The sequence below is a fragment of the Nycticebus coucang genome, chromosome 5 (assembly GCF_027406575.1).
Source record: "Nycticebus coucang isolate mNycCou1 chromosome 5, mNycCou1.pri, whole genome shotgun sequence".
In the NCBI taxonomy this organism is placed as follows: domain Eukaryota; kingdom Metazoa; phylum Chordata; class Mammalia; order Primates; family Lorisidae; genus Nycticebus; species Nycticebus coucang.
In genome coordinates this window covers 133,355,031-133,378,406 of record NC_069784.1, presented here as the reverse complement: position 1 = coordinate 133,378,406, position 23,376 = coordinate 133,355,031, and the positions used below count along the sequence as shown (strand labels likewise).

The 23,376-nt window shown below is 47.2% G+C and overlaps 1 protein-coding gene across 3 annotated transcripts in view; it reads right to left on the bottom strand.

Annotated features, from left to right (window-relative positions):
• Nucleotides 1-15,029, bottom strand: part of TMEM181 (transmembrane protein 181) — a 62,663-nt gene extending 47,634 nt beyond the window's left edge. Inside the window, exon 1 of one of the 3 annotated variants that reach the window (XR_008380129.1) lies at nucleotides 14,282-15,029. Coding sequence is in view for 1 of the 3 variants with exons in the window: in XM_053591213.1 (XP_053447188.1) it covers nucleotides 14,282-14,412 (131 nt within the window). In the remaining 2 variants the exon portion in view is untranslated. Of the gene's footprint in view, nucleotides 1-13,449; nucleotides 13,742-14,281 lie in introns of those variants that run through there. The other 2 variants (XM_053591213.1, XM_053591215.1) reach the window with 2 other exon arrangements.
• Nucleotides 15,030-23,376: the final 8,347 nt, after the last annotated feature.

Genomic DNA, 23,376 nt, shown 5'->3' with positions numbered 1-23,376 from the left:
GAGTCCAGCTGGCAACGTATTATGGCTTTTTCCCATGCACATTTTTAAACTAATGGGCAAATTACATCAAAGAAAATACAGAGTTCAAATGATCATTATCCAAACTCTCTAAAAGAACAACAACAAAAAACTCTCCAGCTGAAAGAGTTAACATGTACAGACTTCTAAGTTCTCTATCTCTATTTTTTTGTTTGTTTGTTTAAAGATTTACTTTAAATCTGCTGACTTTTCTACTGGGGTTGAGACAGAACTCAGGGCTTATGGCATTCCACCTAAGATTTTTTTTTAAAATAAATTTTTTATAAATTACCATAGCTCCATGGTGGCCAGGCGTGATGTCTCTTGCCTGTAATCCTAGCACTCTGGGAAGCCAAGGCAGGTAGATCACGTGAGCTCAGGAATTCAAGACCAGCCTGAAGAAGGGCAGAGGTTGTTGTGGAGGGTGCCTGTAATTCCAGCTACTCGGGAGGCTAAGGCAAGAGGATCACTTGAGCCCAAGAGTTTGAGGTTGCTGTGAGCTGTGACGCCATGGCATTCTACCAAGGGCAGCAAAGTGAGAATCTTTCTCAAAACAAACAACGACAACAAAAACAATAGCTCCTTGGTAAGTAACAATCTAGACCTAAGAAATACCTCACTTAATGTAAATTCAAGTTTGCCTGACTAACAACTGCTGCCTTAGGGTAAAAGAAAAGTTAACTGAAGGACTGACAGTATAAAAGACAAAAACCTAGATTAAGTGTTTATAAAAGTTAGGCTTTCACATCAAACAGGAGAAAATCTTGAGCTCAGAGCAATAATATGAAGTATCTCTGTGTGACATAAAAATTGCTTTGTCTGCCACACAGGGGCCAAAAAGAAAAAGCCAAAAGATAAACCCAGTCCAGTGATTCCCAGCCCACATGGACAAGTCAAGCAAACAAGTCAGCTGGTTCTAACTAAAATTAAATTGAAAATTTAACCCTAAACTCATTTAAAACTGATAAAAGAAAAGAAAAAGAGAAAAAGGGTAAAGGAAAAACCTTTTTCCTTTTTTCCAAAGCAAGGTAAAATAGGTTCTTTTTTTTTTTTTTTTTTTTTAGAGACAGAGTCTCACTTAATCACCCTCGGTAGAGTGCTGTGGCCTCACAGCTCACAGCAACCTCCAACTCCTGGGCTTAGGCGATTCTCTTGCCTCAGCCTCCTGAGTAGCTGGGACTTCAGGCACCTGCCACAATGCCTGTGGTCAGGTTTGAACCCGTCACCCTGGGGCCAGTGCCCTACCCACTGAAGACAGAGGCGCCAAAATTTCTTTAAGAAGAAATTTATAAAAACCAAACTACTTTACCAAGATTTTGGTCCACAAGTCATCATTAGATTACCTATCAGGATAATTAAAGTTTAGCCATGTGAATAAATCCCAATTTTGTCAAAAATACAATTTGTGTCCATCTTTTATAAACTAGTAAGGTTGTATATTTTACTGTCTCATGACCAAAACTCTAAAATTCTAAAAAGCTATAAGATATTTATTTGTGTGTGTCTATATATATTCAGCTGTGTTTATACATAATATATGTAGTAAGTGGTGTCTACATGATAAAATCTATATAGTCCCTTTAGAAATTGTATTCAGATTGGCTTTTAGTAAGTCCTCACTTAACATTGTGGATAGGTTCTTGGAAACTGTGACTTTAAGCAAAACAAAGTGGAATGAAACCAATTTTTTTCTGCATGGACCTTATACTAAAAGAACATGAAACAAAATGACATTATGTGTGTACTTCATTTCACTTAAAGTTAATGGTCACTAAGACCCTGCCGATGACATTGAGGACTTTTTATCTATACTAAGTAACCCAAATGTCTTGTAGTTCACATAACTCAACTAAATAAATCTTTATTTTACAAAAACTGGTTTTAGGCCATCTCTACTAAAAATGAAAAACTGAGGCAAGAGGATCTCTTGAGCCCAAGAGTGAGTTATGATGCCACAGCACTCTATCAAGGGCAACAAAGAGAAACATTGTCTCAAAAAAAAAAAAAAAAGACCAAAAAAACTGGTTTTAAATTTGCTGGTGAAATCAAAATGTCTTCAAATTCATCAACATATATTTTTGCCTGGATTTAATGGTTGGATAGTTTTTATTTGTCTCTGCTAGATGTTTTGAAGTTTTAAGGTTTAATACAAAGGTTATAAAACCGTAATAAGGGACATCAAAACTGAACCACTGAAAGAGTGCTCATTTGAACTTTTAGAGAAAGATCTTGATCAAAAGAGGGTATGGAAAAGTGGTATGTGAATCATTTGTGTTTGAAAACAAAACAAGACAAAACAAAACAAAAACAAAAAAACCCCACCCTGACAAATACATACAAATAATCCTGTGAGGACATCTGCCCAGCAAAGGGATGTCCAGCCTGAGATTGGCATGACCCTTATTGATCCCTGTAGCCATGGATACCTCAAAACAATTTATAATCTGCCTCATTTTTCCTTTAAAACCCTTCAGCTTCTTTTACCTCCCTGAAAACACACATAGCGCACTATGGAAGGTGCATTTCCATTGCAATGCTCTACCCCAGAATAAACCTCATTTTCTTTTAGAGACCCTCCTCTGCTTTGTTGTTTAGGTGACACTACCATAGTCTTGAAGCCTGTAAACAAAATTGTTTTCTTCCTCTCTTCCCTTCATCCTCAAAGGTGAGATAATTACGCATAGAACTTCCAGAATCACTTACCACTATGCCAAGGAGTGTATACATATTATCTCATTTTGCCCCATTTGCAACCATTTAAACAAATCCCCTGAGTTCCCCCAGGCACCTGCTGGTTTCTGGTATTGCGACAGCAAAGCCTGGTGAGCAGAGCAGGCTGGTCCCTGCCCCTCACGTGCTCTGGCGCAGTACAATGAGCAAGCTTGGGAGCACCATGCCCCTCGCAGCTCTCGGGACTTCCACTGACCAGGAATTAGTCACAAGAACAGCAACACCCTTCCCCTCTCGGCCTTTGCTAGTTGAGGAATGTTTAAGTATCAGTCCCAATTTATCAGACTGAAACATGTATTTTATTTTATTTTATTTTCAGGGTTTGAACAGTGCCCCTCCACTGTTATCCCTGTAATGTCACTGGGCCAGCTTTTATCATATGTCCTCTTCTTTCTAAAACCAGAAAGACAACACACACGTACAGAACAAACGACTCAACTGGATTTGCTGGGTGACCAGCAATGTGTCGCCTGTTTTCCTGAGCAAGAGCAAGACTGTCTCTACTAAAAAAAAAAAAAAGAAAAGAAAAGAAAAGAAAACTAGTCAGGTGTGGTGGAACATGTCTGTAGTCCCAGCTACTGGGGCAGGGGCAGTGGCAGTGGCTAAGGCAGGAGGATCGCTTGAGCTCAGGAATTTGAGGTTGCTGTGAGCTGAGGCCATTGCACTCTAGCCCAGGCGACAGAGTGAGATTCTGTCTCAAAAAGAAAAAAAAAAAAGAAAGAAAGAAAGAAAAGAAAAATAAAGTCTCATGTCCCCAGAACTCCCTCAGTCCTAGGCAAGTCAATCCACAACAGTTGGTCCCCTGAGTTATTAGGCAAGATTGTCTCAACATTTAAAGTGCATCCTAGCTTGTTTCCTTCAAAATCAGAACCTAAGGCAAAAGTTTCCATTTTAATTCTATGGAAAGTGGTACAATCCCAGGGAACAGAGGGAAAGAGAAGGCGGTGAGGCTGGGAGGAGGGAGAGTGGATCCGAGGGGCTGCGAGCTGCCCAGAGGTTCACGCAAACACAGCTGATCTTTCAGGGTAGCGCCGCAAAGACCAACAGAAACTAGCATCTTTGGAAACAATCTGTTGACTCTCTCCTGTCACCTGTCTCCCTTGGATCAAAGTCTGGCCTGTACCTCCTGGCTGTGTCCTGGGGAGCCAGCACCCATGGGTCCCAGTCCAGTCAGTGTGGAGTGGATGAGCCGCCCCTGTGTGTCAGTACCCAGGGCTCCTTGGTCCATAGAGGCAGAAGGGGCAGAGGCTGGGAGCTCCGGGAACCTTCCCCAGGATGGCTCAGGAGCAGGGCAAGAAGCCATGGAGGTGAAGGTGGGCAGTGCCAAGGGGAAGGGAGGGGCCTGTCAGCCGAATCCAGTAGGAAGAGGTGGAAGGTTTGGAATGGTTGGTAGAGACTGGGGAATGAGCCATCTGGGCCAACTCAGCAGCACTTCAGGGCTTTGTTGAGGCCCCAGCTGAGGGGTGACACATACTGATGGGGACTTGCATTAGCGCCTGCTGACCGGAGGAGCAGCAGTAGGGACTGAGGACCGGGGGCTCCTGGGCAGAAGAGACACAGAGACAGAGGAGCAAATTAGTTTAGGACAATGGGTCTCAAAACTCGCTGAAATAAGAATCATGTGGAGAGCTTTAAAATAATCCCAGTGCTCAGGCTGAACCCAAACCAATTAAATCATATCTAAAGTAGGGCTTAGGCATCAGTATTTTCAAAGCTCCCTAAAGAATTCTAATTCCGAATCCAGCAAATTTGATAGCTAGTAGTTTAGGGCTTTGGCAAGAGAGATTAAAAAGATGAACCAGGGAATCTACACTGAATCAGCACCAGCTCCTTCCGGGGGTCCAGTTACATTTTTGCCCTTTGGATCTGTGAACTATCCCTGAATCCTTATAATAAATCCCCTCTTTGGGGCTGAAACTAATACTTGCAACCAATAGCATTAAATGCTGTTGTACCGCATTTCATAAAGTGACAATCAGTGACTCTAGGTGCCTCTGACATGGCTGCCCATGCTGAGAACCACAGCAAAGTTCTAGCATGTTCCAATTCTACTGCAGCCTGAGGAAGCAGAGTTTTGTTTTGCACCTCACCTTGTAGGCACTGAGCTTGGCCTCCACTTCTAGAGAGCCTGGATCTTCTTTTTCTTTTTCTTTTTTTTTTCAGAATAAGTTCTGGAGCTCCTAGATCATCACCCCAAGGCAGAAGGCATGGTTCCCCTTTCCAGATTGACCAGATTGACTTTGAAGGTATCTCTGTAGGTCAGAATCCTCAACTGAGGGCTCTATTCCCACCAGAGCATGGGGTTACACACAGAGACCCCTGCGGTCACGTCAGATAGACAAGCCAGGAAAACTGGTAATTATCTTCACTGAGAAACAAAACCCCATCTTCAAATCCTGACAAGATTTGAAGTCAACATGACTTTGTGAGATGTGCTGCCCTGTGAACAAATGGAGCTAAAAAGGCTAAAATGTTGTAAGGAGGCATGAGTCGGTTCCTCAGCTGGTCTATGCCAGCGGGGTTTACTGACAAGAAGGGAGGCCGGACTGAGCGGTTCTTGTTTAATTTTAGCACTCTTGGAGGCTGAGCTGTGAGGGTCGCTTGAGGCCAGAAGCTGGAGACAAGCCTGTGAAGGTCTCAATAGAACAACCTCGTCGGGCGTGGTGGCGGGCACCTCTAGTCCCAGCTATGTAGGAGGCTGAGCTGGGAGGATCACTTGAGCCCAGAAATATGAGGCTACAATGAGCTATGATGATGCCACTCCACTTGAGCTGGCTCAAAACAAAAAACCAAAAACCCTAAATTTTTAAAAAATAATAGGAAGAGCATAGAGCTTTGCCTCCTTACAATATTTTTCTTTTTTTTTTTTTTTTTGTGATTTTTGGCCGGGGCTGGGTTTGAACCCGCCACCTCCGGCATATGGGACCGGCGCCCTACTCCTTGAGCCACAGGCGCCGCCCACAATATTTTTCTATGTCTCATTCGGTTCTTTCATTTCCCAGGAGCCAGAGCAGGCAGGACAACACCTGGCTGCCTGTGTGCTGTGCCCTGTGTCCGTGTGGGGGTAGGGGTGGGGGCTGATGTCCCACCTTCAGTTCCGCTCTGGGCAGCAGGAGACCAGCCTCAGCCCCGCAGCTTCCTATGGAACAAACCAACTGTGGCTCAAATGAGACCCAAATTGCTGTAAATTGCTAGATTAGGTCCAGACACATGACGGGTCAGTCCAGCTGTGGGTTCTAGGGTCTCAAAGAAAACCTCTGCTTTGGCTTTGAACGTGCAGAACAAAGGGCTTTATCCTCATTCCCTAGGTGTGGCCTAAACCGCATAACTCAAGTAGATACTGGGTGGAAGGAAGAGGGATGTGGCAAAAGTTGGCACAGCCAGCTCCAGGGGAGTGGGCCTGCAGAGAGCAGTGGGCCACTAAGCTGCCCTCAGGCCACAGCTCCCAGGGCCCTCCCTCTTGGGGCCCTCACAGGTCTTGTTCCCCTAGGCCAGGAGAGAGGTGGAACTGGTTCTCCCACACAGACCACCTGAGGAACCAACCCTGCTGACCTTGACTTTGGACTTCTGACCTCCAAGACTAAAAGACAGTAAATTTCTCTTATTTAAGCTACCAAATTTGTGGTGATTTGTTATAGTGGCCCTGGAGGACTGAAACAGGGCTGTAGCTTCTGTGTCTCAGGGACGAAGGCAATGTCAGCCTCAGATGCCCTGCCTGGTCTGCTGTCCTCTGGCAAATGATGCTCTTTCAGCTGCCAGAGCTGAGTCATGGCTGCAGGACCAGGCCCCAGGAGAACAGATGGGGATGCTATACTTCCTCTGCTGTCCAGGAAATTAGTATCACTTATTTTTTCCTCTCAATTTGGAGCAAGATACAGCTTAAAAAAAAAACAAAAAAAAAACAAAACTCTGCTGTATGGGCAATAGCTCTATCTAATAGCTGGGAGCAATAGCTCATGCCTGTAATCCTGATGCTTTGGAAAGCCAAGGTGAGAGGCTTGAGGCCAGGAGTCTGAGATCAGCCTGGACAACACAGTGAGACCCCATCTCTACCAAAAATAAAAAAATAAAAAATTAACTGGGTGTAGTGGTATTCACCTGTAGTCCTAGCTACTTGGGAGGCTGAGGTGAGAGGATCACTTGAGCTCAGAAGTTTGAAGCTGCAGTGAACTATGATCATACCACTTGCACTCTAGCCAGTGGAGTTTTCTTAACTTTCTAAAAAGAAATTAAGTTTGGGTAAGCCACCAGGGAGCAATCTGATAAATGCATAAGATACAGACTTGTGTGTTTGAGTACCTGGCTCTACAATGCAACCTTGGGCCAGTAACTCAATCTTTCTGGACCTTGTTCTTCTTCTTTTCTTTTTTTGAGACAGAGTCTCCCTATAAACATACGTAGGCCCAACACTATATATCAGAATATGCCAACCTCTGGCCGTGTGATTAAATGAACAGCTAATAAGAGATGACAGACTCAAGATTGGAAATGCTATCCAAGGGCTGGAGTCAAAAACTAAGGTGAACACACTCTGGAGCCACATGACTAGAAATGCCAGGGGTAGGTCAAGGGAGGTTGACCATCACACAGGCTATCAGTTCAGGATGCCATCCATCAAGTGGGCTTATGACAAACGAGGAGAGTGTCTTTCCCTCCTAGTCCACATTTCCACCTCACGGTCACGTCATCTTGATTTTCCACTTGTTGGGGTACACCTGCACCCAATTCCAGGGCGGTGCCATGATCCATGCCTGGCTGACTGCATAAAACTAATGAGAGCAGTTACAGGCATTTGACTCAGTCTGAGCCAAAACACTCAACCCCAGGCAGTTACAGAAACCACAGAGAGGTGGGGGGCAGGGGGGCACTCTCCACCAAAGGTGTCCAGCTGGGGGCAAGTGTGGGGCAACTATGGCTCTTTGCCATCTCTTGGGAAGAGTTTAACTGAGAAATCATTTGCCCAAGAAATAGCAAAGCTAAGAGAAAAGAGAAAACGTTGAATCTTGATCACATTTTTGAGGTTCTGGATTTAGCTGTACCTCAGCTAGACCTGTCGCCAGGCTTTCCAGTAAATGATCCAATACATTCTCTTTCTACAGCAGGCAACACAATTTGGGATTTTATCACTTTCTATAGAAAGAACCTAAATCTTAAACAAGGAGAGACCAGAGAATGACCAAGATGAATAGACATTGGGAAACATCCCCTACAGAACAGTAGCAAAATTTTGATGTTTATAAATAAGAAGAAGAGACGAGGATGTCAAAGGAAACTCCAAAGCTACCTGGCAATGTCCCCACAAACTGCTGAGTAATACAAGACGTAGCTGGTTCTGGGGTGTCCTGAAAGGACTAGTAGGGCCTTCAAATAAAAGTTGCGGGGTGCTACTGTTTGTTTTAATACAGGAACACTGTCATAATTAGGGATGGTGAAGACAGAGGCAGAGGGAATACCATTTTCAAGGATGCTCTAAGAAGGAAAGAGGTTAACCAATAAAACATTAAGGTCCTTCAACACTGAGGATTTGAAGATCCTATGATCCCCCCAAATAAAGTAGTCTCGTGTAAAGAATGCACAGCAGAGGAATCTTCATTTTTTTTGTATAAATTCTAGACACCCTGCTTAGTCTCATTCATAACTCAGTGGGAATCCCATTCCCTAATACCAAGAAATCCCTACAAAACCCCTTCTTCTGACCCTGCATAAGTCACCGTGTTATCCCTGGAATAGGGATAACAGCCCAAGGCCAGGAAAAGAGACACAAAGATAAGTCTGCCTAAATTTAAGTAGCAACTGAACCACTGAAAGCTGGCAAGCCCACATCAGACTGTCACCCAACAGTGCTCTGGGCCAAGAGATGGTGAACAACTCTTTGAGTGGGGAGAGGCAGCTCCGGCTCCACACTGCCCCTCCTGCTGGAGTCCGCCCCTGGAGGAGATGGTGCTGCCCCAGACCCTCTCAGCCCACTGCTCTTAAAAATTCTGCTCACTCCTCATGGGTTCTCTATCCTGGCTAAGATCCATCCCAGCCAACTAAGTCGAAATCCTTGAGGGTAAGGCCTGGGCATCTGTATTTTTAAAAGGTCCATCAAATCATTCCAGTGTGTGGCCGGCACCGAGAACCCATTATCTAACCCATTCCCCCGGCTCTGATGCCAGGCCCCTCACTCTGTTTTCTCATGGTTCTCATGGTGTCTCCCAATTAAATAAGTGGCATTTGCTATATTAGTCCAAAGCTTGGATAATGTGAAGCTTCCATTAAAACAGCTTCTACTCTCTATGCGCTGGCTAAGATGGCCGGCAAGACTGAGGACCAGCCCTGGCCTCCGATTCAGTGATGAAATGTTGCTTCTGGAAGCCTCTTCCAGGAGGACACTCCTGGGCATCACTTCATGAGCCAAGAAAACTCAAGCTCAACTTTATTTTTGCAGAGGTAAAACAATAACAAGAGGGCGGCCTGTGGGCTCAGTGGGTAAGGCGTCGGCCCCATATACCGAGGGTGGCGGGTTCAAACCTGGCCCCGGCTGAATTGCAACCAAAAAATAGCCGGGTGTTGTGGCGGGCGCCTGTAGTCCCAGCTACTCGGGAGGCTGAGGCAGGAGAATTGCTTAAGCCCAGGAGCTGGAGGTTGCTGTAAGCTGTGTGACGCCACGGCACTCTAACGAGGGCCATAAAGTGAGACTCTGTCTCTACAAAAAAAACAGGTCAGCAAAATGGCCAGCCACAAACGTCTGAGAACTGAGCTCTAAACAAATGCCTGTTATCCCCTGTGTTCCTTTAATCCTTTGCCAGTTTAGGCCAGAGACATAGTGATTTCCTATGTGACATTCATGGCCCACATCTTCTTCCTAACAGAACCCCGTTTGGTTTGGCTGTGGCCCTTCCTCCCTTTAAGACCTGAGGCCTTAAAGAAAACTGGCTGTACCCTCAGCTTCTGGGGTCTCTGATGTGCTCAGGTCTAATTCCATCCTCTCACCAGAAAGCGTTCAAGAAAGGGCAAGTGGCTGGGTCCTCATCCAATGAGACACAGAAGTTGGTTTTCTTTAAATATTACACACGTACAGGAATATAAATGGATCACACACACAGCTTGATAAATGTTCACAAGCTGAACATATCCATACAACCAGCGCTCAGATTAAGAAGCAAAATATTACCAGCACTGGGAAAACCCTCTTCTGCCCCACACAAGTAACTGTCCCCTCAAGAGTAACCGCTATTATGACTTCTGACAGTATAGAGACATTTTGCCTTTTTATAGAAATGGAATCTTTTTTTTTTTTTTTTTGCAGTTTTTGACAGGGGCTGGGTTTGAACTCACCACCTTCAGTATATGGGGCCGGCGCCCTACTCACTGAGCCACAGGCGCCGCCCCTATAGAAATGGAATCTAATGGTACACACTCGTTGTGCCTGGCTTGTTTTAACTGACATTATGGGTGTGAGAGTCACCTTTATTGTGTGTAATCGTTAGTTGTTTAGTAACTGTATAAACGTCTATTGGGGAATAAACTGGATGTATTTTCCATGCTATGTTGATGAGTATTTGGCTAGTTTCAATTTAGCAGCATTACACATTGTGCTGTTAGGAACGTGTTGGTCCATGTCCTTTGATGGACATACGTATGCATTTCTGCAGGGTATGCACCTGTGTACCAGAGGGAAAGTGCTGGACCAAAGAGAATGTGAGTGTTTAACTTTGGTAGAAACCGCCACATGCTTTCTACAGTGATTATACCAACTCACTCTCCTGTCCACAGTGTATGAAAGTTCACATTCGTGTCAACACGTTTGCCCCTTTCATTGTTACAATTTTGATTGGGGTGTAGAGGAGATTCAAGAACTTTTGCTATAGATTTCAGGTCATTTTTTTCCTTTTAGAGAGAGCCACAGCCAGAGGGCCGGTTCTCCCTATGAATGTTCATGAGAAGCGATAGCCCCACTGGTCCTCGGGAGCCAATTGCAGCCATTTGCTAGCAAGTTAAAAAGAAAGAGCTTGCTGGCATCATTAAGCTGCTGGATCAACAACACAATCGGCTACCTCACTGTTTAAACTGGCTTGCTCTGATTCTTCTGTTGTGGGTATCTGAAAGCATCTGGAGTCTCGCAACATCTTTGTCAAGATGAGAGTTACAGGTTTCATTTTTCTGATGTGGAAACTGGTTGTCCAGGGAAATTTGATAATTCTGCCATGGCTGGGGAGTTAGCGAAGGGTAGAACTGGGACTAAGGTGGATTTTGGGCCCCTGCCTACCGCAGTTCCATCTTTCCTTTCCTTTCCTGGCAGCAGTCCAAAATGAAATGACCAGGCAGCACCTGTGGCGCCAGCCCCATATACTGGAGGTGGCAGGTTCAAACCCAGCCCCGGCCAAAAAAAAAAAAATGAAATGACCACATAGCTGCAGCCTTTCTTTCAGTGGTGCCAAATTATGGAGCTAATGTGCAAACCCCAGGTCTGCTAGCGGAGAGGCCACACTTCTTGAAAATGAAGCATTAACACCTCCATTCCTGCCTCACCCTGTCATGAGAAAACTGTCTGCCCTGAGGCAAGTCCCTGGGCCTCCAGGGGAAAAACGGGCTGGTGAATTTTAGTCATAAGTGGCTGATATGGAAACGCAACTGGGGAGACGAGGAGGAGCAGACTCTGGAGTAGCAGGTCCCTTTCCGGCCAGACAGACGCAAGATCTGTAAGCAGCAGCTTCCCAGCTTAGAAACCCCGTTCACCTCATTTTGTCAGGGTAGATTCCACTGATACAAAACTTCAATGGAGCAGTTGATAGTTCAGGAATCTAAAAACATCTTTTCACTATAAAGCAGTCTGTGAGACGCAGCCTAACTGTTCTGTCTACACAAAATATTACAAAGCACTCTGCAGCCAATGTGTTCTCATGGCCGGGAGCAGGATCCATTACCAATCCCCTTCAACCGCAATACATTTGTCTTTAAGACTTAACTCAACTACGGATGGATGGTGTCCCCGGAGCAAAGACTCAAAGGCTTGCTGCAGGTCAGGCCATCAGACTGGTCATGTCACCACCCCCTCTGGTGGGTTCACATTGCAATGCTAATGAAATCTATATTCCTTAGTCTGGCCTTCAAGGCTCTCCATGGCCGGGCCTTGCCTATCTACCAGACCACAGTGCCGCAGACTCGCTGAACTTCTGTCTGTTCCTTGAATACACAACATTTTTAGGGCCTCGGGGACACTGCACTTCCCCTTCCTCTTCTGGAACTTTTCTCTCCAGCTCAATGTCTAGAGAACGCCTCATTCTTCAGTTCCTAGACAAATGCCACCATCTCAAAGAGTCTTCCCTGAGCACTCCTCTGAAGTAGCACCCTGTCACTCTACCATGTCACCTGCTTTATTATCTTCCTACCACTCATCACAGTGTGTAATTACCTGTTTATTATCCCTAAGCCCGGTGGCAGCAGGGACCCTGTCTGTCTTGCTCACGGCTGTATTCACAACACCTAGAACAGCAGGAAGGTAGAAGGCACTCATCGATGAGTAAATGGCTGGGCCCAGTGGCTCACGCCTGTAATCCCAGCACTGTGGGGGGTGGAGGCGGCAGAATTGCTTGAGCTCAGGAGTTTGAGACTTATCTGAGTAAGAGTGAGATCCTGACTTATTGAAAAAATGAAAAACTCAGCTGGGTGCCGTGGCAAGTGCCTGTAATCCCAGTGGCTTCCGGAGGCTGAGGCAGCAGGATGCCCATAGCCCTACCCCGGTCTGACAGTGACACCACTGCATTCTGCTCAGGGCATAAGGTGGACTCTGTCCTGATAGGAAAAAAAAAAAAAAACCCAAGGAAATAAAAAGAAAAAAGTTCAAAGAAAAGAAAACTAAAAAATAAATAAATGAATAAAGAATGTTCCAATATAGATTAACTGCTGGGGACTTTGTTCTGCCTTGAGGCCATTTTACTATTTACTAGCTCCTTTGCCAAAGAAATGTTCCCAGCAAAAGAAAAAGAAAAAAAGAAAAAAATATATATATATACACACACAGAGTGGGGGGAAATTAACAGGAAAAGAGACTGTAAATAATCTCATCCCAAAAGGATGATTTGAAACGCTCTGTGAATTCTTTTACCCTTAGCAAATCTCCCAGGGGGCCACATTAGTTAGACTGTGAGCCTCATCAAAAGCTACCTCACATGACAGTTTATATTTTTCTAAAAAAAAATTTTTTTTTTCACTCGGTAATCCTGCCCATGGTCATGAATGTATTGCTGATTATCCGCTGGGAATCCCTTGGGCTTTTGTAAACATCTGGTGCTGGACGTCTTCTGAGCACGTGTATAGGACTATGAGTGAGTGCAGGGTGAATTGTACGAACAGGCTGCTCTGGAGACATCTGTGCAAGGCTCTTGCCATCTTTAACCACAGAGTAAATAAATCATTGCTTAGGCACAGAGTTAGGTAACTTTCCCAGGTCATAGAGCTAGTCAGTAACAAACCAATTCTAGATTCTGTGTCTTCGACTCCTGATATACCCTGTTTCCCCGAAAATAAGACATCTTCCGAAAATAAGACCTACTCACAGGAAAGATAAGACGTCCCCTGAAAATAATACCTAGCGCATCTTTGGGAGCACACCTTAAAATAAGACACTTTATTTTCGGGGAAACAGGGTAGTTCTTTCCTTACACCACGGCGCCCTGAGGTAGATCCAGCCACGCCGCCGGCAAATGAGATACTTACCCGTCAGAATCGCAGGGAGCGGAGGGGCAGGTGCCCTGTGCGGGGCTGTGCGGTCCCCACGGTTCTCAGCCTGGGCACAGGAGGAGGCGGCGGAAACCAGTACGAACAGGCCCGAACTAAAGGCCCTCGGCCGGAGTGGGGCGGGGAGCGCCCACACACAGCCTGCCGCAGCGGCATCTCCGCCTCGGGGCGCTCAGCCCTGGGACCGTCTGTCCTCAGCCCTCGCTGCGCTCCAGCCTCGGAGATGCCACCGGAGCCGGGAAGCCTGGGAACCTCAAAGCTGAGGCTGAGGCCCTGCGTCCCGGACGCACGGAGTCCCCAGGTCCTGGCGCAGCCAGGCTGGAGCTAAGGCCGGGGGTGGCAGGCGGGGGAGGGGAGGAGAGGGAGGGAGGAAGAGGAGAGGAGGGAGGGGGAGGGGAGCGGAGGGGGGAGGGAGGGGAGGGGAGGAAAGGAGGAAGGGGAGAGGAGGGAGAAAGGGGAGAGGAGGGAGGGCGAGGGGAGTGGAGGGGGGAGGGAGGGGAGGGAGGGGGAGGGGAGCGGAGGGGGGAGGGAGGGGAGGGGAGGAAGGGAGGAAGGGGAGAGGAGGGAGGGGGAGGAGGGAGGGGAGTGGGGAAGAGAGGGCGGGGCAAAGCCGGGACCGAAGCCCGCGGGGCCTTTTCTCCGAATGCGGGAATCGCGTCTCCGGTGTCCGGGGAGCGGAAAACGGGCCCCTCACCCGGGCTACCCGGCACTGTCCTTGAACCTCAGACCGACCGCGCCGCTGCCAGGACCCGCGCCGCATCCCCGGGCGCCCACCCGGCCTGGCGCCCAGCCCGTGGCCGCCCGCGCCTACCTGTAGTAGCGGTCATCTTTGAAAGGCGTGAGGTCCTCCCTCAGCTCGCGGTACACCTCCTGCAGCCGCTTGCACAGAAGCTTGAGCTCGCCGCAGAGCGGGGGCTCCAGGGCAGGGTACTCGGCGTCCATGCCCGCGCCGCCGCCTCCCGCCGCTCCGCCCTTTGTGTTTCTTCGCCCCTCGCCTCCCAGCGCCCGGATCCGGGCTGCGGCGCGCGGGGCGGGACCCGGGAGGAGGAGCAGGTGCGCGCCAGGGGAGGAGGCGCCGCCGCGAGCACATACGAGGGGCCACCCGCCGCCGCCGCCGCCGCCCCGGAGGGTCAAGGAGGGGGGGAGTCCAACGCAGGACATCTGCCGCCCGGGGCTAACGTACGAAGCGCCGGCCCCTCTAGTGCGCTCCCTGGGAGGAGAAGAAACGGAGATGCGCGCCGGGAGGAAAACGCGGCTGGGGACCGAGAGTCCTTCCCTGCTGGGAAGGTCAAGGGCTGAACTGGCTACCGCGTTCAGCACCGCGGACAGCTCCCGCCGATGCCTGCTCGGTCTTTGGGTTCCACTTGGGCTAATACAAAAACATTTTAAATTATGGTTACACCATAATAGATACTATTTTTAACGATAAAAGAAGTGTGTGTCCAAGTGTGGTGCCCCTTTTCACGCGCACTGCGGCCTTCAAGAAAAGTCTGGGCAAAGGAGTTTCCCATTCTCTGCAAAGCTGAAACTAGGGCCTGCTTACAAATTAACACGTCTGCCTGGGGTTAGTTATCCACAGAGTGGTGTGGTCTCCTCTGGTGAACTTTCCCAATGATAAGTGGAGAAACAGTTGTTCCAGGTGATGCTGGGGAGTTTTTGCACCTGAATGGAGACTGGTTTCCATAGAAGACGGATCTTGCCTGCATTGGAGGAACTACACCTACACGCTTGAACCTAAATGGTAGACTGTGGTCCCCATATAGAGTGTGGGTAGTTGTCGCCGCTCCCCAGCGAGCCTAACAGTCACTCAGGTGCAGACAGTCCCACCTCCGCGAGTTCCCGCTGTCTGTGCCTCTGCTCTGCCCTCCTTCTCTCTTCCTCCTGCTGTATTTTTACTTCCTCCCTCCTGCCAGGCCTTGCAAATCTTTGCGTAAGTTCTGAGCATCCTGGCACTGGGCACAGATAGGTTCCAGCCTTTGTTCATTGATGTGCACACTCATATTTAATCATTTCAGGGCAATGTAAAAGAAAACTCAGGACTGGTAATACTCACAACACAACGCATAAGAAAAGCTCCTTCAGAAAACACACACAAACATTTCATTTCTGTAATGAAATAGACACCGTGAGTCCAGTGTGTAACTATTTCAAATACTTAGGGTGGTTACTACAAGGCCATCTTGAGATTCCCCCCACATCCCACCCAGCCTGGCTCCCAGCCAAAGGCAGCCAGGTGAGCAACACACAGCAGGAGACATGTCCAGCTACGTCCAGCACACCACCAGGGTCATGAGACTGGTGATGTTTTAAGTAAATAAATTTGGAGATGATTTGTTTTGCCACAATAGAACTTTACCTCTTTCATGTTTACATGGATGGAGCTGGAACTTATTCTTAGCAAAGTATGTCAAGAATGGAAGAAAAGGTATCCAATGTACTCAGCCTTACTATGAAACTAATTTATGGCTTTCACATGAAAGCTATAACCCAGTTATAATCTAAGAATAGGGGGAAGAGGGAAAGGGAGGGGAGAGGGGAGGGGGGCGGAGGGAGGGTAATAGGTGGGATTACACCTGCGGTGCATCTTACAAGGGTATATGCGAAACTTAGTAAATGTAGAATGTAAATGTCTTAACACAATAACTAAGAAAATGCCGGGAAGGCTATGTTAACCAGTGTGATGAAAATGTGTCAAATGGTCTATAAAACCAGTGTATGGTGCCCCATGATCACATTAATGTACACAGCTATGATTTAATAAAAAAAAAATGCTCTCACTTACTGTTGCAGACTAACAAGAAATCATTAATATCAATCACAAACGCTGCTCGGAAGATTCCTATGAAGTTCGTGGCTCCTTCCCTGATTTGGTTAAACCTGGTGAAAATGTCCTATTATAATGATGGGGCAGACTTCTAGATTTAATCAAAATGTTGGGATCTATTCACGTGTGTCTCTATGTGGAGACAAAAGTGACTCCATGTTGGAGCTGGTCACCAACCGTGATGACTTCTGATTGGCCCCAGTCCCTGGGAACACCTCCCAATGCCTGCTTTGTTCACTGTCTGTAGTGTAAGAACATGTATTCGCTATAAATACTGCCTTTAGATCAAAACAACATTGATGTCATTGCACAGATTACAGGCTGTGACACAAACAGAATCCTTGCCTGTTCTGGACGGTGGCCTTTAATCATCCGCCGGGCATGCACACCCTTTCCCTACGGTATGGAAGCCCTGGGTCTGAGGACTAGTGGTGTGGACACGTACCCTCTTGCTTCTGCACCAGCCCATGCTTCTGTCTGAACTCCCCCCAGTAAACCACTTCATACTTACAAACAGGATTTGTTTGCTGCCTTCTTTGTTTTCTTGGCTCCTTCTACATTTAGGGACCACTTTACACACACGGACCTTTCATGGCACACTCTCCAATGAGATCCCTGGAAGACAGAAACTGATTCCCACTCAGTTTTGGATCCTTAGTACCTAAGATGGTCTAGGACATAGTGAGTATTTAACTTGATGTTTACCAAGATCAAATAAAATTAAAGTGTGCTGCTCCTGCCTCAATGTTCAACTAAAAACCAAGATCACATTAATAAGGTTTTGAAAAATATTTGAGGCCAGCAATTCTTCATGCACTAAGTAAGTAAAATACATCATTTATTTAAAGGAAAATTAACCAAAAACACCGTGTGTAATTATACTTTGGATGTGTCTTTAAAGGAGTTGATGGCACAAAAGGAGAAATACCACCTAACATTAATTCTTTGTGTGTCTTTTTGTTTGTTTGTTGATTAGATTTTAAAGGGCATTCTTCCCTCTGAGAACATAAGGGAGTTTGCAAATGATCATCAAATCAAAACCACTCTTCAGATCATTTTCATCCTCTGGGAGGGATCAAATAAGAGAAAGTCATAAGAAAATCTAACTAGAAAACAAGCAGGAAGGGCCCTGGGAGCAGCTGGTATAAGTTATTATTGCTGAATCACAAACAGCACACACGCAGCGCTCGCTGTGCTGCTCACAAGAAGCCCCACAATGAGGCTCTTCTTTTTGTGGCTCGTAACTGAGATACTCCCTGGGTACCTTTACTACCAATAACTATAATAGAGCCATTTTATTAAGCACCTACTGTCTGCTGGGCTTTGTGCTAAGCACTTACTGGCATCGTCATCTTTCATTTTCTCAGCAGTTTATAAGGAGATACTACTATCGTCAGTGTCTCAAAAGGGTTGAAGTTTAACATGGGAGTGGTGTTGGTACCCAGATGTGTCTGACTTCGGAAAATTCCTTTACCCAATATATAGTCCAGTCTCTACTGGGGCACCCCATGGAAGGCCAGCTGAGTTTGGAGACTAGGGAGTTGTACCTCCACTAAGAAACAGCTCCATTTCACACAAGCCTTTGAAGATACAGCCTAGACTTAAGGCCATTCAGAGTTAAAACATCTGGAGGCCGCAGCTGGAACAGAGAGCAATGAGCAGGTGTGTTTTCTCATGCACATGTTCATGAGGAGTAATGCTCATGTCTTCTGGGCTGCCGGGGCCAGAGCCTCCTGCCAGCCAAACCTGTCAGAAGGTAAGGATGGAGGAAGGCCGGTGAGTGACACAGTCCATAGTCAGCCTCCTGGGACTCGGGGCTCGATGCCTAAGGGTGCAGGGTGGGTGCAGGGAGGGAAGCAAAGGGAGTAACCAGCGCACCCCACTCACAGAATCTCCCTCTGGCCTCAGTGAACCCAGGAGGTTTGCCACTTGATGGCAGGGAGTAGATGGGACCTCAGAGATGAACCTCCTGTCCCCTGTTGCAGCCCTAAGAGTGAGTTGTAAGGAGAAGAAAGAGCAAGAAGAGTGTGAGGCAGGTAGACCTGAGCGTCCTGGTTTTCCCTGGGCTTCAGGGGCCACAGGGAGAGTTCTTGTCCCCTTCCGTGGATCTGTGCTTGAGTATTTGAAGGAAAGGCTCACAGGCCACTGAGCAGAGTACTGGCAGGTTGAGACTGTGAAGGACAAGGAATCAGGTGGTGACCGTGAGAGCACAGCTGTCACAGAGCAGGGCCGAGTCCGGCCCCAGGCCCTGGAGTGGTGCTGCCCTACATTGTTACACCCCATCTCGTCCTGTGTCTAGTCCCTTTAGCCTTGAATTCTTCACTGTCACCAAATGCTCGTATGAATATCACACAGGTACAAGTTTCCTAACGCATCAGTGAGCATTTTGCCCTTGAGGCCACCAAAGGGGCAGCTTAGTTTGTCTCTTCACCAAAAGTCCCCCCAGACTGAGCAGCTGGATGGTGGGTGTGACCTCGGGCACCTAGCAAGACGTGCCGTGCCGGGCTGGGGGGCCAGCACCTTACTTCCACCTGTTCACCTCTGCTCTCCACGGCTGGCCCCGCTCTCCTGCCCTGTAGTCTCATCTGTCTGCCCCTCCTCCCTTTGCTCAGTTTTTGGGAAGCAAATCCTTTCTTCCCCCTTTCATCAATTTTTCTCCTTTCCTTCTCATTGTCTAGTACATCTTAGCTTTTGAACCAGTGTATTGTCTTTCACAGCCATTCCTAACTAGGTCCTGTGGCCACCAATCACTGGGTGCCACATGCTGTTCTGGCTCTCAGCTGCTCCCCCAAATGCCTGAGTACCACGGGGAAGTGCTCCAAAGGACCGTAGCAGGACAGCTGCTCTGGACCAGGATGAGAGGGAGCAGAAATGGGGTGAGCAGGGCGGGTGCTGGGGGCAGAGCTGACAGCGCATGACCTTGGACCAGTGTGGTGAGACCCTGGGAGAGGAGAGAACCTGGTTCTGGAACACAGAGCAAGGACTAAGTGTCCACAGCTGAGGTGCAGAGAACAGATAAGGAGTTTGATTTTTATCTTAAAGAAAATGATGACAACAAGAGCCAGCACCTAGGGGCCAGGGACTGTCCCAAGCACTTCCCAAGTACCACTTCATTCAACCCTGAGACCCACCTCAGTTAGTAGGTACTCGCTGCGCTGTGTGTCCCCCGGCCCCAGTTCATGTTGAACTCCTCACTTGCAATGTGATGGGGTTAGGAGGTGGTGCAGAGCCCTCATGATTTGAGTTGGTGACCTTTCAAAAGGGTCCAAGAGAACTTTCTAGCCCCCTTTGGTCATGAGGACACCGCAGAAGATTGCGGTTGCAACCTGGAAGAGGTGCTGGTCCCCAATCTCAGACTTGCAGCCTCCAGAACCATGTGAAGTCACTTCTGTCACCTGTAAGCCACCACATGGGACTTGGTGATAGCAGCAGAGTAGAGAAAGGCAACACTGATACAATGTCCCCTGCAGGCCCCTGCTCACCTTCCCATCTAGCTACCAGCCACTTGACAGTTTCAAGCTGAGGAATAATATAAAAACAGGCTTTTTATTTTAAAAATCAGCCTGAGGCTGGGCCGATTCCTTGAGCTAAGCAATTTTGAGACCCTGTCTCTAAAAACAGCTGGGCATTGTGATGGGCACCTGTAGTCCCAGCTACTAGGGGGGCTGAGGCAAGAGGATCGCTTAAGCCCAAGAGTTTGAGGTTGCTGTGAGCTGTGATGCCACAGCACTCTACCAAGGGTGACCAAGTAAGAGAGACTCTGTTTCAAAAAAAAAAAAAAAAAAATCAGCCTGGTTGCTGGATGGAGGGAGGACTGGGGAGTGGGAGGTGGGGTGACAGCTGGCCCGACAGCTTGCCAGTTACAACCCTTGGTTGGCTACAAAGACCAATGTTTGCCAAAAATCAAAAAAAGCATCATTGGCGGTGCCTGTGGGTCAGTGGGTAGGGCGCTGGCCTCATATACCAAGGGTGGTGGGTTCAAACCCGGCCCTGGCCAAACTACAACAAAAAATAAATAGCTGGGCGTTCTGGCAGGTGCCTGTAGTCCCAGCTACTCCATGGCTGAGGCAAGAGAATCGCCAAAACCCAGGAGTTGGAGGTTGCTGTGAGCTGTGACGCTATAGCACTGTACTGAGGGCTGTAAAGTGAGACACTGTCTCAAAAAAAAAAAAGCATCAATAGTTGGCTATATGGAGTTATAATAAAGAGTACTGTGTGCTGTACATCCCATACATCTATACAATTTATGATGCTCAGGAGGGGTATTTAGCCACGTAGCATTTCATTTGTGTGTTTTGTTCCGGTGGACAACAGCTGTTACGGCCTCCTAGGGGACATTATTTGCAACTTGACTTTCAGATCAGATTAAATATTCTCAGCCCTTGGCTCTTTTTTCCTTTTAAATACAGGATCTTGCTAAGTTGCCCAGGCTGGATTTGAACAACTGGGCTCAAATGATCCTTCCACCGGGGCCTTCTGAGTAGCTGGGACTATAGGCATGTGCCACTGTGCCCGGCCCATGGCTCTTCATTTCTGACAACTGAATGAGCAAGTTTTCTGCAAGTGTTCAGAAGAAACATTTCCTTTCATAAGTCACCTACTCAGCCAGTTGAAGTTCTATTTACGACCATATTTCAGATATAACTTTTAACCCCCAGCAGCAGAGAAAAGGGTTCATGGAATCCTCTGGCTTCAGGTCAGATGAATGCTTGGCTGACCCCAAGTGATACTCTGCTCTAAACTGGGTGAAAGATGATGTCCAGGGCCCACAGTTAAATGGGAGGCAGAAATCTCCAAGTCTTCATTAGGAACAAAATTGAGTCCAGCATCCTTAGTCTCCCTTGTCTTAGGAAAGACACATTTGCAAGAGCAAGAATGGCAAACTGAACAATGGGGACATTCGCATCACGGTTGGTGGTGACAGGGCAAGAGCCCCTCTCCATCCCAGTTGGCCTGGGCTTAGTGGGAAAGTACACTGTAAAAACAAAGCAAAAAGCTTTACACCTTTGCAGCTCAGCAAACACACTTTACAGTCCAGCAAGGGTCTCTTGCCTACTTGAGCAGAAATGAAGTAGATCTTTTATTCTAACAGAAGAGGGAGGAAAGAAACCTGCCATAGGTTTTCAGTAAAATTCATAGAAGCACAGAATTCTGAAACCGGGAAGAATCAGATCATCCAGTCCAATTTTCCAAGGCCTATTCCTTGGATTGGTGGTCCTGTAAGATACTCCTTTCAAATAGGAGTCTGATGTCAAAAAAGCTTAGGTATCACTGTGCTGTATTTTTTTTCCCGTTGGTGATCCACAATGCACAACACATCAGCACATGAAGTTTCTGGGAAACTGTACAACAAAGGAAGCTTGTTTGACTTAAATCAGTACAAGCAATTACTGGGGAAGTAGGGAATACATCTTGGACTTAGTCCAATCTCCTTTTTTCATTGAATGAAATGAAGTCCAGAGAAGTCGTGTGGTCTGCCAAGGTTACATACACGATTTTGGCGGTGGATCCAGAATGAGCTTCCTGCCCTTCTGGCTCTGCTTGTCCAAGCTCCCCTAGTCAGCGCCGTATCCCGCCAGGCGTTCTCACCAGTCTAGACCCTTTTCCAGACAGATAGTGGAGCGCCTTTGAGACAGCCTTTCCAAAGGTTTCATGTTCAAGTCTGGCTTCTATTATAAGTCTATCCTCCAATGGTGTGCATGGCAGATTCAATCTGTGCAGGGTTATTTTTGTAAAGAAGATAAATACTTCAGAAGTGTTTAATGAAATCTAAACTGTTTCCAAAGAAAACACTTGACTATGAATGCTCGAATTCTGCAGATTTGCCCTTGTCCCTTTACCTGTCACCTTGGAGTTCCAGCAGACGCACAGCACAGAATGTCTTCCTGTGGAAACGGTGAGCACATGCCAGGCACAAGGTCTGCGCCCACGCCAAAGCGCTTAGGAGCCTGGGACACTGGCAAAGCATTTTATACCTTCCGCGAGAAGGGGGAGCACTTAGGGAATCAAGTGGCCTAAAGAAGACCTCCGGGTAGGAGGCTTGGGTCGGCCCCCTCCCCCAATCTCATGGAAAGTTCTTTGCCCTGCCCATGTGGGAGGTAGAGATCATTCTTCCCTTAGATTCTGGGGATGGGGTTCAGGACATGCTCACTGTCCCAAAATAGGTCCCTTGGCATTTGAGAAAACAGCAGAAGCAGGAAGGTTCTCCCCTTCCCCTCACCCCTTTGCCCCTGAAGCAGGCCGTGAAACCTGGCTGACCCTCTCTGAGTAGGTCTGAAGACCCTCATGCCAGAAGGAAAGAAGGAGCATCCTTATCTCTAAAGACATGAAGGGAGGGACAGAAAAGATGTGAACACACGGACCAGGCTGGGCTGTCCCAGTGTGTCCCCGTGAGTGTCACCCCCTGTGCCCAGGTGAGTTTCTATGTCCTATCCTTCATCAAACTTTGCATAAAACTGCACATGTTCCTTCTTTCTCTGGAGACCACACATCCTTCTGTTCTTTCATTTAGATGGTAGAAAACGTTAGCTATTTGTTTTTAGTTGTGTCTCTATGTGTTGGTTTGGCTTTTTAAAATTATGGTTTCAAATAGAAGTTTACCAAATTATGTTTTCAAATGCAAGCTTACCCTTCATTCTACATAGACAATTCTGTTTAAAAAATTAAATTTTTTTTTTTTTTTAGAGGCTGGGCACTGTGGTTCAACCTGTAATCCCAGCACTCTGAGAGGCTGAGGCAAGTAGATCACTTGACCTCAGGAGTTTGAGACCAGCTTGAGAAAGAGTGAGACCCCTTCTCTACTAAAAATAGAAAAACTGGTTGGGCATTATAGTAGGCACCTCTAGTCCCAGCTACTTGGGAGGCTGAGGCAAGAGGATCTCTTGAGCCCAAGAATTTGAGGTTGCTGTGAGCTATGATGATACCACAGAACTCTACCTATGGTGACAGTGAGATTCTAAAAAAAGACTTTTGTTTTTTTTTAAGAGACTGAGTCTCACTGTTACTCAGGATGGAACACAGTGGCCTGATCGCAGTTCACAGCAGCCTTGAGCCCCTAGGCGTGTAAGAAACTGCCACCCCAA